This window comes from Euphorbia lathyris, chromosome 4 (genome assembly GCF_963576675.1).
Source record: "Euphorbia lathyris chromosome 4, ddEupLath1.1, whole genome shotgun sequence".
NCBI lineage: Eukaryota > Viridiplantae > Streptophyta > Magnoliopsida > Malpighiales > Euphorbiaceae > Euphorbia > Euphorbia lathyris.
The window spans coordinates 39,397,372-39,413,927 of record NC_088913.1 but is presented as its reverse complement, the minus strand read 5'-3'; the positions used below and the strand labels follow the sequence as shown (position 1 = coordinate 39,413,927).

General features: G+C 36.1%; 1 protein-coding gene across 2 annotated transcripts; it reads right to left on the bottom strand.

Moving 5' to 3' along the window:
* Positions 1-6,400: 6,400 nt before the first annotated feature.
* On the bottom strand, positions 6,401-12,581 carry LOC136226385 (thiamine biosynthetic bifunctional enzyme TH1, chloroplastic). 2 transcript variants are annotated; one of them, XM_066014840.1, is made up of 10 exons: positions 12,425-12,581; positions 11,968-12,255; positions 11,703-11,777; positions 11,324-11,399; positions 11,160-11,235; positions 10,378-10,512; positions 8,539-8,603; positions 8,297-8,424; positions 7,550-7,806; positions 6,401-7,321 (listed from the first exon to the last, which is right to left on the bottom strand). In XM_066014840.1, exons 1-10 carry the CDS (start codon positions 12,470-12,472, stop codon positions 6,790-6,792), a joined length of 1,680 nt encoding a protein of 559 aa, XP_065870912.1. In that variant the 5' UTR covers positions 12,473-12,581; the 3' UTR covers positions 6,401-6,789. The 2 variants fall into 2 exon arrangements, with proteins under 2 accessions (XP_065870912.1, XP_065870913.1); XM_066014841.1 differs by having other exon boundaries at positions 11,968-12,266; positions 12,425-12,487.
* Positions 12,582-16,556: the final 3,975 nt, after the last annotated feature.

The window sequence follows — 16,556 nt, the reverse complement described above, 5'->3', positions numbered from 1 at the left end:
CAAGGAAAATCTTCTTCCACCCAGACTCAGCGGCTGGACTGGATCGAAGAGATCCAAGTGTAGTAATTCTAACGGACGCTTAGTTGAGACAATATTTTTGCTGTGAAAAGATTGTTTGGTTTGTTTTCCATCTTGGCAAGCGTGGCATAATTGATCTTTTTCAAATTTAAGTTCAGGCAGTCCCTCAACCAATTGCTTTCTTGCTAATTTGGCCAGGAGGTTCATGCTTACATGACCAAGTCTCATGTGCCATAGCCAGGAATTTTCTTCCTTTGATACTAAGCATACAGTTTTTGAAAACTTTTTCTTTAAGTCTAGCATAAAGACATTATCTATGCGAGGGGCAGTTAAGATTAACTCATTTGATTCACCCTCGTATATTTTACATCCAGTAGCATCAAATATAACTTTTCTCCCATTGTCACATAGCTGAGCTACGCTGAGTAAGTTATATTTGAGTCCGCTGACTAGGGAGACAGATTCAATAGTAGGATTACCTCCAATGGTTCCTGACCCTACTATCTTACCCTTCTTGTTGTCTCCAAAACTTACACTTCCTCCTCGTTTACACTCAAACGTGATGAACTGAGTTTCATCACCAGGCATATGCCTCGAGCATGCGCTGTCAATATACCACATCTTTGACTTCTCGGCACATCTCAGGCTTACCTGCATTGTAACTAGTTACTTTTAGGTACCCAATTCTTTTTGGGTCCTTGCTTGTTAGGTGCAATAGGTAAAACATCATATTTTATTTTATGGCGACATACTTGGACAGTATGGCCATTCTTTCCACAGAAGTCACAGCTGACCTTCTGTTTAGGATGTTTCACTAACTTGTCAGCACCCCAGTGCTGAGCGTGCCAGCACACCTTAGTGCTGTGTCCTTTCTTCCCACAAAAGTCACACTGGACTTTTCGCTGGGGATTCCATCTCTGCTGAGTACCTTGGTACTGAGTTCTCAGAGGAATGTTTCTTTTATTTGGAACCTTTAATTGGTTCTGGATAGTTGTGACGTCCTTTCTCAGTTTCTTTGAAACTGATTGGACTTCAGAGACAGACTCGTGTATGATCTTCATGTTATCATGCAGAGTTGAATTGTCCTGAAGAAGGAATCTGAGGTCACTCAGCTTGACCTCTTCCACTTCGTCACAGCGCCTGCTGAGTGCTCTAACTTTCTTATTACACTTCTTGACAAGTGTGTAGAGATCACTCAGGGCATTAACCATATCGTTTCTGAGCTGGGGAAGAGTAATTACCTCATTTGATTGCTCCTCGTCATCTGATGCGACGGATGGGTCAGCATGCTCAGAGACGCACGACTCAGCAAGTTCGTCAGCCATGAAGCATATCTTCGCTGACTCGGTGGCCTCAGCTTCTGTAGATGAAGACTCATCACTATCGCTACATGTAGCCACCATTGCCTTCTTGCCGCTCTTCTTGTCTTTCCTCAGTGTGGGGCAGCTTGACTTAATATGGCCAGTTTGATGGCACTCAAAGCATGCAATGGGCTTTGAGCTGTCCTTTTTGTATTTGTTGTCGCTTGAGTCAGCTTTATACTTATCAAACTTTCTGTAAGGCTTCTTAGAATATTTGTCATTCTTCTTGAATAGCCTTTTCATCTTCCTTGTGAACATAGCCATCTCCTCGTCATCAGTTGAGCTCCCGTCAGTGGAGTCAGCTTTCATGACAAGAGACTTCTGCTTCTTGTCTTCAGATTTTTCCTTCACCTCGAAGTTTTTCATAGATATCTCATGGGTTAGCAACGAGCCGATGAGTTCGTCATATTTGTAGGTGGTTAAATCCTGAGCTTCCTCAACAGCGGTCTTCTTTGCTTGCCAGTCTTTAGGAAGACTCCCGAGTATCTTTTTGACTTGTTCTTCCTCAGTGAAGATTTTCCCAAGTCTCTTGAGCTCATTAATGATGTTGGTAAACCTTGCATTCATGTCTGAAATGCCCTCATCATTTTTCATCTCGAACAGCTCGTACAGTCTCATCTGCTGATTCACCTTGGACTCCTTTACTTTATTGGTTCCCTCGTAGGTGACTTCCAGCTTTTTCCAGATCTCTTGCGCCGACTCACAACCTGAGATTTTATTATATTCTGCAGCATCAAGCGCACAGTGAAGCATGTTGATAGCCGAAGCGTGATTTTGAAGCTTCTTAAGATCATCCTCTGTCCATTTGGCCTAAGCTTTTACAACTGTTTGGCCAGCCACAACTTCGACAGGTACAAATGGGCCTTGAACTATAGATAGCCAGGCACTCATATTTGTAGCCTGAATGAAATTTTTCATCCTATTCTTCCAGAAGGTATAGTTAGACCCGAAGAATAGGGGAGGCCGAGTGATGGACAGCCCCTCAGGCAGTATCTGAGTTGTTTGGTTTCCTGGGAGAAACCGAGTACTGTTTTCGCCCATGGTAGGGATCAGCTCAAGGTTGTTAGACCTTTTACAGTGAGCTTTTAAGCTCTGATACCACTTGTTGGTCCCTTATAACGTTACAAGTATAGTTCCAAGGGGGGGTTAGGAACTATTTAAACTTTTTAAAGATTTAGGGCAGACTTCTTTTCTCAAGAGAAAAGGTTTAACAGCGGTGCTGAGTAATCAGTAAGATACTGGCTTAGTCAACTAGTGACTAGGTCAGTTTCTTGACTTGAGTCAGGAGATAGCACTTAAAGTCTATTCCTGAGCTCAGATGTTCGATGCGCACAACTCAGGTTGACCTCTTTACTTGGTCAGTTTTTGGTTATTTAAGCAAGCAATATATATAAGGAGTTTAAGGTAAGAAATACGTTACTCAGCAGATTTATCCAGGCTCGGCTTCTTCTAAGCCTACGTCCTGTCCCCGGAACACGTTCCGAGATTTCGAATCCTCTACTGAGCTCTTTAAAGGTAGAGCCTCAAACCTTTTACAATCTTAGCAACTGAGTATAACAAGAGTACCTTCCTCTATACCTCTACTCAATCCTAATCTCTCACTGAGTACTATAACCGAGTACTCAGCCTCTCCTTTCTAATCTCTAGAAATGATAAGTGTTTGTCCTAAACAATGATTGCTAAGACACCTTAGATGATTGAATAATCACTCTAGACTTTTACACAAATATATGAAATCTAGTGTAAGATTTGCTTTGCTTCTTGCTTGCAGAACTTGCGTAGAAATTTGGTCAGCGTAATGGCTTGATCAAGTTCTGTGTGGAATGAAGCTTCTGATGGCACTATTTATAGAGACGTCTTGAGGCATCGGTCATTTCGAATTTCGAAATACTTTGTCTGGAAGTTTTCCTTAGCCAGCTGCTGTCTTGTACGCTTTGTCGAATCAACTCAGCAGCTTCGTTCCGAAGTTGTTCCCTGAAGGTCTTCTAGATCCTTCTCTTGCTGAGTTGCGTTTTGTACACAGCGACATCGTTTTGATAAACGCGGGCCGAGTTGTCTTGAGTTGTTTGACTTGGGCTTTGGCTTTCGTATTGGGCTTGGGCCTTTTAATTCTTGTGTCTTATAAACAATTTAACTCAACATTGAACAAACACATTAGTAGAATAAATCAAAGCATTTAAACTTAGTGTGTTTAGAATATGTTTTTCAATTATACTTAAACAATTTTGTCAAATCAAAATTATGTGGAAAGGTGTTTCAACAATCCCTACCAATGGCATTATCTTTAGCAAGAAGGGAGCAAAAGTCTGGAAGGGTATTCCACATTTGTAAATCTGAGGTCAGACGTTCGTAACTAGCAAGAGCGTCTGCCACTTGATTTCCCTCACGGAACACATGGGAGACAACCACCTGAATGTGCGTTATTGAATCTAAACAATTTAACCAATCCACACGCATTGTCCGGGGAATGATTTGTGCAGGGGCACGAAAAATTCGAATAACATAAGTCGAGTCACTTTCAATCCAGAGATGAGTCCATCCACGTGACCTCGCAATCGAAACTGCAAAAATAGCAGTTTGCAATTCCGCCATGTGTACCAAAGCACAGTCAAGGGGGAAGGCAAATGACCCAAGAGGATGCCCCTGACTATTTCGAAAAACCACACCGCAACCAGCTCTACTCGAGATTACGGAGGCATCAGTGTTAGCTTTAATCCAATCAGACGGAGGGGGTTGCCATCTAACTTCAATGATTCGAGGGGCCCTATGACGACGAGCGTTTAACCCGAGATTATGGAGAATAGATAAATCCACAACAGAATTCCATACCGATCCGTTGCTGATTCTATCAGAGCTACGAATTACAGACCAAGGATAGCGTAATTCCTCATGAATGTTTGGTGGCTTACTCTCAAAAATAGCAGCATTTCTTACAGACCAGATCAATCAAACAGCGTTGACAAGCGCGACCTGCTAGGGGGAAAGGACTTGCGAACTGAACTTGTGTGAGAAGGCGTGTTGCAAGAGGGTCTGTAGAGAAGAATCAAGTACAAGTCTTCTACCAAATAAAGCCGATATGCTAAACCAGATTTGGGAAGCAAAGGGGCAATGAACAAGCAAATGGTCACTCGTCTCATAAGCCATTAAACAGACCGGACAGCGAGATATTAGAGACAGACCTCTAGCACGGAGTGTATCATGAGTTGGTAAAGCGCCCCAGTATGCATGCCAGCAAACCATGGAGTGTGACGGCTGAATAAATAATAATAATAATAAATAATAAATAATAATATTGGATGAATAATATTGTAGGAAAATATTACATGGTGGACTCGGGATATCCAAATACTCTTGGATATTTGTCCCCAATTCGAGACTCCAGAATTAGATGTCATATGCCGAAGTTTAGGCGTGGAAAACCTAGCGGGATGGAAGAACATTACAACCACCTACATTCGTCATTGAGAATGAAAGTAGAAATGGAAGAACATTACAACCACCTACAATATGCCTCAAATGTCAAAAAAGTATCAAATGTCGATCATTGTTTCTACTTTCATGCTTCATAATTTCATAAGACTATGCATGCTTGGGATACCAATTATACAACATAATCCAAATGTTAATGGAAGAGTAGTTTCAGATATGTTTAATATAAATCGTACGCTATGTTAGCAGTACGAAATGATATAGCGCAATAAATTTGGCAATCACGGCTAACGGATATTGAAGTGCGAGCGAAGAATGAAGATGACGATGATGATGCAGTTGAAGAAGATGATTAAAAAAAATAGAAATGTAGTTGAGATAGTGCGTACACATGTTGAGCATTGTAACGTACACATGTTGGTATAATATTTATTTACTTTTCGCAAAATTTGTAAACAAGTTGCACCAAATAATTATAATTATAATAAATTATATATATATATATATAATTATATTTTTTTGATAGAAATTGGGATGAGACAGAACTTGGGCGGGGTGAATATATAAATAATTATAATTATAATAAATAATTATAAATTATAAATTATATATATAATAATAAATGATATATTATATATAAATAATTATAATTATAATAAAAAATGATAAATTATATATTGATAAATATTATTATAATTTATATATAATTCATCATTATCTATTATAATTATAATTTTAATTATTTATATATAATTTATTATTTTTTATTATAATTATAATTATAATTATTTATGTATAATATATCATTTATAATAAAATGATAATTACTGAAATTAAATTATTGAACTGAATTTACTTATGCTGAAATTAAGTTAAAAAGAACAAGATCTAAGCCTCTTTATGTAGTGTAGAGAATAACTCTCATAAACCATAAAGGACTATAGCAAGGAGGGTCTATTACAATTAGGGACGTTTGTTTTTGCATGGAAAATTTTCCAAAATATTTTACAAAAACAAAAACATTTTCTTAACCATTTTGAACCTTACTTCATCCATTCTTATCATTTTAAATGGTAGCTATCCATAACTTTTTTCGGTTTTCGGTGTTTTAAACACCGGAAAAGAATCCAACACACAAAAAAAAATTATTCAATATTTTTCAAAACATAATATTTTCCGATAAAAAAGAAAAGTTTAGGTAAGGCTAGGTCTACCCACTCCCAAGGTCAGGACAAACCACAGACCTCGATGAGCATTTACAGTGGAATTTTACAGATCACCTACGGAGTGGAGAATTGAACCTCAAACCTGTCAAGCAGAGGTTCAACGCCTTACCATTCGGACCAGCTCCGTTATTTTGGTGGACTTTCTCGTCGCAGCTTCCGAATGATGCGGATGGAAAGTTTAGACAAAGCCACAAATTTCATGAAGTCAAGAGCTAATTCAGAATTTATTCTTAATGAGTGTAAGATAGAATTTTAAGTCACTATTAAATTTCAAAAACCTTTGAAATTTCTCCCAAGTATCCAAAATGAGGAATATTATTCTAATGAGGATTTATAATCAAAATAACTAAATAAATAAATTAAATATACATGAAAATAAACTGTCTATATAAAAATGAGTTATCACGTTGCATTATAGCTTGACAACTATTTTCATAGAATTCCATCAAAAGTGAAAAACTAAGTTCATAAAAGAATACTGTTACTTTCTTTACAATAGCATAAAAATATTGGTTTGTTTTACTCTGCTCGTTCTGTATCCTACTATCGGCTATAAAGACAGAAAAACACCATACCATACTATCTATCAAATTTCAACATCACTCTTAAAGAATACGTAAGTTATGCAACTTGTACTATCGATTCTTATCCATTTTGATTTCATATGATTCATCCTCTCCCTCGATTAACTCTGAATTCGGATGTATCCACTTCGGATACTAAACAGAAGAACATGAATGAAAATAGTGCCTACTTCATTTTACCATGGATGATGCCTGTATCAATATTGAGTGCAAATTTCGGGTCTCCTCCACAACACTTTCCTGGTCAAATAAACCCGAAACAACTGCAACACCTTTTAGATTCGATACGCCAGTTTCCATAACAGACCCTGCATTCGAGGCCTTTATGCCACCAATGGCAACCACAGGCAACTTAGATGCCGTGCAGACGGCTTTTAACCCATCCAAACCAACAGTGGTATTGTTTTCCTTTGTATTTGTTGGATATACACCACCGCAGCCGATGTAGTCAGCACCATCGATCCATGCTTGTTGGGCTTGTTCGGGCGTTTTACATGATACACCAATTATCTTTTCAGGGCCAAGAAGAGCACGGACTACACCAGCAGGCATGTCGGACTGACCAACATGCACGCCATCAGCGTCGCATGCAATGGCTACATCAATTCGGTCATTTATCAATAGAGGCACTTCATGTGAACGGCAAATTTCAAGACATGCTTTTGCTGTTTCCAGAAACTCCTTTGTTTCAGCATCCTTCTCCCTAAGAAACAAAACTTGATATTGAAAACTTACATCCATATATGGAAGATTTTTCATGTCAAACATGTGAAAGCAAAGCTATATTTACATTCAAATCAACCTCTTTGGAGGTAATAAGAATAGATGCACAAACGAACATATCAAAATGTACCAGAAAATCGTACAAATAGGAAAAAAGGAAAAGGTTGAAACACTTGCTATATGTGAAAAAAGTTGTAAACAGTCAAACCTCAATTGAATAATGGTAGCACCTCCTTCTATTGCTGCTTTAACGGCATTCGCCATAGATCGTCCCCATTTTCTATTCATTCGAGAGTCTGTGACAGCATATAAAAATAAGTTGCTCGGGCTGAATGTGGCTTGTCTACAACAGTTGTTTACACCATTCTTAAGCCTTAAAAGATGGTCAAAGGGACCTTGGCGGCCATTTCCAATCACAATGTCTTTGCTGTATTCCAAGGCAGTCTCCACATAGCGCTTGGCTACCTGCTCATCTTGAAACATTCATTGAAAATCCAAAATAGCAGTTCAAAGAATATATATATATAGGTAATGAAAAACTGAGTAAGAAGGAGACCATTGGAGAAAGGTTGCACAAATGCAATAAAATTAAGCCCATGACAGTAATATGTAACAATAAAGAGCCCCTTCCTACTCGGTTTAAGGCAGGGAGGAAAAAACAACCACTTTTCACATGCTAGAATTTCAGCTTCTTTTTCTCAAGATTCCGCAACATTAATACAATCATCCTAATGATTTAGGAAAATAATTTTGCATGGAAGTCGTGCCAAAGCTTAAATTCCACATAGGCTTTACATATCTAGATTACTCGTGAACTTTGGAAAAAGAAGAATGGGATAGTTTTTCGTTAACTATTAATGCATTCATTCCTGACTTTTCCAACCATATATACCCACACCTTTGTAACTATATTCATGAAATATGAACTAATTAAATGGAAGACATAAGAATATACCTTGACAGCTGAAAACATGGGAGAACCTTTGGCAAGCTCAGCTGCTATACATGATGCCAAAGTGCAGCCCGTACCATGGGTATTGTGAGTTTTTATGCGAGATGAACGCAGCTCATGGTAATCATTACCTGCAACATAAAAATTACATGTAGTTTGAACAGCATTAATGATTGATGCATATACAAGATAAAGAAAACTCAAACATCATTATACTTATGGGTTTGGTACAAAGTTCACCCTACCATCGAAGAAAACATCAACAGCATCAGAAGAGTCTGGGAGGTCGCCACCTTTGACAAGTACACTCCTGGTAGGTAAAATAAAGTAGAAATTCAAAACTCTGGTTAATTCAGCATAAGTTATTTTTTCCAATCCTTCAGTTTTTAGTCAATACACTCATTCTTTCAATAGATTTGCTAGAAGAAGCTAAGGTCAATCAATGACATTCCCAACATCCAAGTATTTGTGAACATTAGAGAAGTTTATAATAAAGGAGGGGGGGAAAGGAGAGAGAGCCATAGAGTTCAATTTCTGGTGGAAAAACAATTTTGTGATGCAAGTTGATTATGATCTCAGTAATCCATTGAAAGTGTCAAAAGCACAATTATCAGATCACCCACATAACCAAGAAAGGAAGGTATAAAAGAAAATAAAAAGAGGCTACTTCCATTCACTTTACCCAACCATCAAGCAGCTCGGCTGCATTGTGGCTATACCTATGACTCAGGTCTTGAATGCATTTGCAGTTGCAGTCTCATGGTAGTAGTGTATCATGACGAAAGAATGATAATCAAGAGCAGTGATATCACAAATCTTTTTAAAGATTAGTTAGCCTAAATAGGGTCGATACATAGCATAATGGAAGTAACAACAAAGTGCAACGGGTGTTTGTTTCACCAGTAATTCCCTAATGATTATCGTGAAACAACCTGTGACACAATAAAAAAACTGACCTGCTATATTATATAATAGCCCATAGTTGTTAATGGAGACGCCGCCATGCGCCTTAGCACCCCCAATGGCGGGAAATGTTGCTCTGGCGTCACCAAGGCGCGCCTTTGTGCGCTTGGACAGGTTTATCGGAGGCGCACCATGGCGCGCCTTTTGTGTCACATATTAATTTTTAGGGTTTTATATTATTTACCCACATGTTCAATCTCCATCATTGGATTAGACACATCTAGTTTCCAAAAATAAACAAAAAGCAAAGGAAAACAAATAGACTTGCAAATTGAACAATCACAGAAAAAAAAAATCAGAGAGGAAGATGCAAAATGGGAAACAAAGGGAAAGAAGAAGCACACAACAACAACAGTAAAATACCAAGAGAAAGAAGCAAACAAGGAAAGGGAAGAACTTGAAGTTGGAGACTTTTGATAAGAAGTAGCTATTAGTCAACTTAGGATTTACTATTTAGTTGAACACTAACTTTAGAACATAGGGTTTATTGCATCATTGCATGTTAGAATTTATGATTAAGAATATTGACATGATTTCATATTTATTGCATTTTGATTTTAAAGTTTACAATTTCTTATATTTTAAATATTATCTATGGTGGTTCTATATAATTTTATACTTTTAGTGCGTCTTGTGTCTCTCAGGCGCCTTGCATAGCGTTCTATAATTCTTATTCATTTCATATCAGATTATCATCAAATATTCTAGCTAAAAATACAGTGCCAGCAAACTGTAACAGACTCGAAGCTTTTCCTCTCACTTCACAGGTATGTTCCAATCACTAAACAATATGATACAATGGTAGTTGAACCACTCAAAAATTTCCATGTGTTGATTAAATATGAAACCATAAAAGCAAATGCTCCTCCTTTGCTGATATAAAATTCATGTCAGCTTAAAGGGAGTAAAAGAAAAAATTAACCTTACATTCTCAGACAAAAAAAAATTCTGATTTGAACAAGAAAGAAATCACTACTTTCACAAGCAGTGCAACTCCCTCAGGTTAGGTGGTTTATGGATCTAAAAGTGTTCATGATAACAGAGAAATAAAGAAGTACAAAATGTTTTGCATCACCATCTCATTTTGAGTTACCAAAGAATTTAGAGCAATTTCCACTAACCGAGGACCGATTGCATGTAAACGTTTTGCTGCAGACCGCATGTCATCAACTGTTTCAAGTGGCATGCCATCAAGTAAAGCGGATGCCTCTTTTATATTTGGAGTTACTATGTCAGCCATGGGAAGAAGATACTCTCTGCATTCAAGTGCCAGAGAGAGTATATCAAATTTGAATATTACATGGTACAAATTAAAACAAAAGAATGTCTATGCTATATATAGAAAATAAATTAGCAAAGCATAGAACCATCCTTTATGGCAAAGGTAGCTCATCAAGTAAGAAATGCACATTACTACATCTCATTTATGCCCTGAACCTTTTGAAACGTTAGCTGGTTTCAGAAGAGGGATGAAATCAACTAAAGCTCATTGTAGTTTGTAATTTTGTTTTTTTTATGAAGTATGAGAAACATAAATGCACGCATTTTCAAAACTCAACTTCATATTTTTCTTAACAGAAGCTATGCTTTGCAGCTTCCATGAGGGTTGATGATTCAAGAGCGTTTAGTGAATTTCTTTGGATATTATTTAATTGATTATTGAGCCAAACTCATCTGTTCTCTCTGTCGCTGAAGAATTAAAAAGATGCCCAAAACATATCATAATGAGAAACAAGACACAAGAAGCAAGTGTATATGCAATGACAACAACAGTCAACAAAGGCGAATAAAATCCCAAGAAGTGTAAAGCATGCTAGGCAGCAAAGTTTGCCAGAGCTTTGCACTTAAAGCATGTGAAACAATTTGTAAGTTGTAAGTTTGAATTTAAAACATTTGATCTCACCGGAAAGTAGAGACAATTGAAGGACCAGCCAACACATCTCCACTTGTAGATACCATGACAGGATCAACCACCAAAGCTGCCTTCAATTTACTGTCTAAGTCAACTTGAAAGCCACTCGAAATAAAACCAAGAAAATCAAGCTAAGAGTATTTACTACTTCATACCTCGAACAGGATACTCCTTAAGACTTTGACAAAGAATGTTCACAATGCCAATAGAAGGTAACATGCCTGTTTTCACCTAATATCATTTCATAATCAGATTGCAATCATATTGTTACAGAATCATGCAAGAAATGTAAAGTTTGGAGGTAAAGAAAGAGAGCCATGTGATGGTGCATATCAAGGATCCTTTAAAAGCTTTTCAATGTAATCAAGCTTATCCTCACGCATAACAAAAGAAAAACTGAATGCTAATGTTGTTTCTTTTGCAGTAATGACATTCTGATACATGCTCTATGATAATTGACATCAATAGGGGAGAAGTCAAATTAATTTGAATATACCACCCATAGTAACATACCAAAATTTAAATCCCACTTACCACATCAACTTGCATATCAGAAAGCACAGACTTCAACTGCTGAGCAACAAAATCCTCAGGCACAACATTGACACCCTAATAATCACAAGTGTCCGAAACAAGATTATTCAACATATGGACTTATTTTTAAGACGCAATAAACTACTGCAGTTCCTGAACACAACAAAACCAAATAATGTCTACATTTGTTTTTATATTTTTCCTTCAATGAGAAAAGTGTAAACCCTCATTGACCATAGAAAACAAGACGCGATTGAGTTATAACCTGAACTCCAACGGTATTCTGTGCAGTAACAGCAGTTATCACAGTTGAACAATAAACTGAACGTGCAGCACAGGCCTTAAGATCAGCTTGTATTCCAGCACCAGCACCTGAATCAGATCCAGCAACTGTCAAGACGTGCGGAATTTTCATTTTAGAGGCACTAGCTGAAGCTGCAGCGCCATTTTCTTCCATTGCCATGAAAGTTCTCGATTGTCGACTTTGATAAACTTTCAAATTGGAGAATCTTGACCTCAGAAAACTATGTCTACCGTGTAGTGGCCAGAAATTCTGAGGAGAAGCTATTCATTCAAAATCAGAATTCATTCAAGTAATCATACAAGAAATTGAAATACTAAACATGAAAAGATAAAACCATTAGTTTTTAGCCACAGAAGCAAAGCAACAGATACCAAAATTTTCCATTTACAGCTATTCTTATACACGTAATCGCCTTTACCTTGTTAGTGATGGAAGCAGAATTGGAGATGACTCCACAGTTGGCCATCTAACTGGAAAAGAGGCAACAGTCAACAGATAGATACCGCTCAAGTGTCTGCTATGCTTTCGATTTTGAATCCACACTGCACCGAGTCGAGTCCGACCCACGTTGGAATTTTCCACCCACCCATAATCGCACTGCTTAACCGAAATTATTAAAAAAAAATGGCAAAAAGCATGGTTAGACCATTGGACTTTTACCTTTTATTTTGATATATTAAGCTTTATTTTGTATCTCATGAATCTTTGATGATAAAAAATACTAGTAATTTTGAACATAAAATCCGGTAATCAACTATTATTTATTATATTTGAATTTAAAATTCATATTTTTTTTTGCATTATTTGAAAATAGTTTTGGATGTGTAACATGACTATAACAAAGTTGTAAAAACTTTAATCCAAATTATAAAAAATATTTTTTTAATAATTTCAAATACAAATGAAGTTAAAAACAATTAGATGTTCACAACTTACTAACTTGGTCATCAATGGTTTAATGAGACCAAAAATAAATAATCAGAGAACTTAATGCATCCAAACAAAAGATTAAGAGCTTAATGAATCAAAAAATGAATGATTAGGGGGCTAATGATGTTTTTTGCCAAAAAAAAAAATAGGGTAAAGTAAAAAAAAAAAAAGCACATAAAAATCCGAAAAACCGAAAAACCAAACCGAAATTAAGGTTAACCGAAACCGATGGACTAGTTTACGGTTTTTAATTTTAAAAATAATGGTTAATGGTTACGGTTACGGTTTCTTTATTCCAAAAACCGCGGTTAACCGAAACCGACCGAATCTCAATTAAATATTAAAAAAATATAAAAATAAATTTATTTATATGGGTAAACAATTATTTAGTCCCTATAGTTTTTCATAACTCATTAATCAATCCACTATTTAATTATAAGGTCTCTAAATTTTTTCACTTTTAATGGTTTAGTCCTTCTATCAAATATTAACATCAAATGAGATGAAAATATGTAAATAGCTCTCAGTTAATTTGTTACTATCTCGCTAATTTCAGTTTATGTTGCTTTTTTTTTCTTTTATGCTTTTGGATATAGAAACAATGATAAAAAAAAAATTCTTCTATAGTTTTTTTCTCTCTAATTTCTTTTATCTGTTTGATTGTTCTTTAATATATTTTTAGACGGAGATTTGATATAGGGCCTAAACAATTTAACGGAATCAAAACTGAGGGATCATAATGCACGTACATCTCCCTCTCCGCAGTTAATCTCTTCAACTCGCCATTGACCCGCCGTCTCCTTCACAATAAAAATTAGAATTCTTTTATTATTTTTATTTTTATTTACTAATGGTTAGAAACCAAAATAAAAGGTTAACCGACCGAAATAATTGGTTAACCGGTTAGTGGTTAACCAAATTTAATGGACTAGTATATGGTTAGTATTTTTAAAAAACCGATTAAATTGTTCATCGATCGAATTAATCTTAATGGACTGGTTAACCGACCACGTGCACCCCTACTTTTCACCTACTATTTGCTTTTTCACTTTAAAAAACAGAGTTTAGGTGTTTGGATGGATACTTCATGTTAGCCTTTTACAACTGAAAAATAGTGTTTTTATAAAAGGTCTAATACATTACCAGCTCCCTGAATTTGTCCAAAATAGTAGATTGGCTCCCTAAACTTTGCAAGTGTCTCACCAACTCTCTAAACTTGCTTATTTCGTATCACCAGCTCTCTAAACTTGTCCATAAAAGTATATTAGCTCCTTGAACTTTGCAAGTGTCTCACCAACTCCTTAAACTTGTTTATTATGTAACAACTAAATACAAAAACTTATTAAACCTAAATTCTAAAAATATGGCTTCATCTATTCGAGAGGTAATTTTTTCGATTCTCCTACCTTTCAACCTATTATAAGAGTTAGTGTTGCAGGTTTGAGAGATTGAATGGATGAGGATCGAGAATTAGTATTATGGTTTTTATATTTAGTTGTTACAGAATAATCAAGTTTGGAGAGTTGGTGAGACACTTGCAAAGTTCAGAGAGCTAATCTACTTTTATGGACAAGTTTAGGGAGCTAGTGATACGAAATAAGCAAGTTTAAGGAGATATTGAGACACTTGCAAAGTTCAGGGAGCTAATCTACTATTTTGGATAAATTCGGGGAGCCAGTAATGTATTAGGCCTTTAAAAACAAGAAGGAATCTCTGCTTTTTAGAAAAAGCAATCTTTTCCAAAGGCAACTAACAAAGAGAAACAGAAAACAAAACGGACTCTAAATGTTTTCACGTTTTGTATTTGTGTAATTTTTTTTTTTATAAATGGGGATTGGGTTTTGTTTTGCAATTAAGAGAGAGACTAAGATTTTTTTGTTTGCTAAAAATAATGACCTCAAAATTAAAATCAATGTTGACGATTTCAAAATTGAAAATTTTAAAGACTCGATTTGATGATATTTTGGGCAGTTTCAATTCTTTAACTTTTTAGTGTTGAGGTTATTTAAGTGTTATTTGGTTAACAGAGAAAAGTGGATGTTTAGAAAGAGAAAACTCTGAAAACAATAATTTGCAAAATAAAAGAAATTGGTTCCGTAGTAAATGTAGTACTAAACAACTTTAATTTTTTGAATTTTTCATTTTAATGTCGTTAATGGTCATTTTTATACTATCAATCTAAAAGATCCTCGTTTTTAGCAAAACAAAAACCTCCGTCCCCATTTGGACAAAAAAAAATTACAAGTACATGTTTGACAAAAATGACCCTAACATTGACATCTATAAGCAATTTTACCCCTAACATTGACAATAATAGCAATTTACCTTTAACGTCGGCAAATTGGATCAATCTCAGACATTATTATAAAACACATATATTTTATTACTTATTGTTGAGGAATCGAACGAGTTAACCAAAGAGGATCCACATGTTCTAAGAGCGATCCCCTGAATACACTCTGACGATAAAGTTAATAAATGGGAGTATAGAGAGAGACAGTCCAAGTACTTAGAGAGAGAAGAATTTACCTTTATGGGGTTATGGTGGGGGTTTTATAGGTTTCACCTTTGGCCAAGGCTAGCCAATGACCCTGGGGTGTTAGGTAGTTGTTCTTATCCAAAAGCGGAGCCGCTCATCCGAGCCTGATGGGTTTTCGGCATCGATGACTGGGATCGATGTCCGACTATAAGGCCATGTCTTTATATGCTTCATTAGATGTCCCTTCTAGGGGCGAGCAAAATAACCAGTAATCGATTACCAAGCCAATAACTGAACCGAAGTTTTAGTTTGGTTCGGTTATTTTAACATTCTAGTTCGGGTCGGTTTTAAATTTGGCTTAGTTTGGTAATCGGTTCGGTTACTGAAAAAATATATCGGTATAACCGAACCGAACTTATTTTATAAATATAAAAAATAAAATTTTATTTTTACATATATAAATAACTTATAAAATACAAAATTCAACCCGTAAAGAATATACTTTTATATTTATATATATAAATTTTGGTTCATTAGTCTTTAATTTCTTAAATTGTAATTTTTATACAAGAGCATTATTTGAAAACCAATTAAACAAAAATTAAATATTATGAGTTTTCGTTTATTCGGTCGGTAATCGAAGCGAAAATTTTCAGTTAAATAAAATTCGGTTATCAATCTTCTTCGGTTCGGTTCGGTTATGAAAATAATACAAATTTCAATTCGGTTAACCGAACCGATGCTCACCCCTACCCTCCCCCCCTCGTAGTCGGAGGAGCCACTAGATGCGACGCTTTTGTTGGAGTCGGAGTTGGGTCTACCTAGTCATTTAATGTGTCACTTGCATCTTTTAAGGCATGTTTTTTGAAATAACAGCTGCATTTATTTGCCGCCATTTTCCACATTTATTATCCCCCCTGTATTTAGTTGCTTTTGTAGGGTAATCATACTTGTCAGTAGACCTGGGCATGGGCTGGACTGGGCCAGGCCCGGACCGAACTTATCGGGCTTTTAATAAAATCTGATGAGCCCAAACTCAGCCCAGCCCGTAATAAATTGAGTCGGGCTCGGACTCGGGCCTAAAATATGAATCACAAGCCCGTCCGTCCAAGCCTATATGTATATTAAAAAAGTACAATTA

Bases quoted from the DNA above. Each gene is read 5' to 3' on its own strand.
- LOC136226385 (XM_066014840.1), bottom strand. From the start codon at position 12,472: ATGGCCAACTGTGGAGTCATCTCCAATTCTGCTTCCATCACTAACAAG. The intron at 11,778-11,967 runs GTTATAACTCAA...TGTGATTATTAG, and splicing joins AGAATACCGTTGGAGTTCAG to GGTGTCAATGTTGTGCCTGA. The intron at 8,425-8,538 runs GTAGGGTGAACT...TTTATGTTGCAG, and splicing joins TGTTGATGTTTTCTTCGATG to GTAATGATTACCATGAGCTG.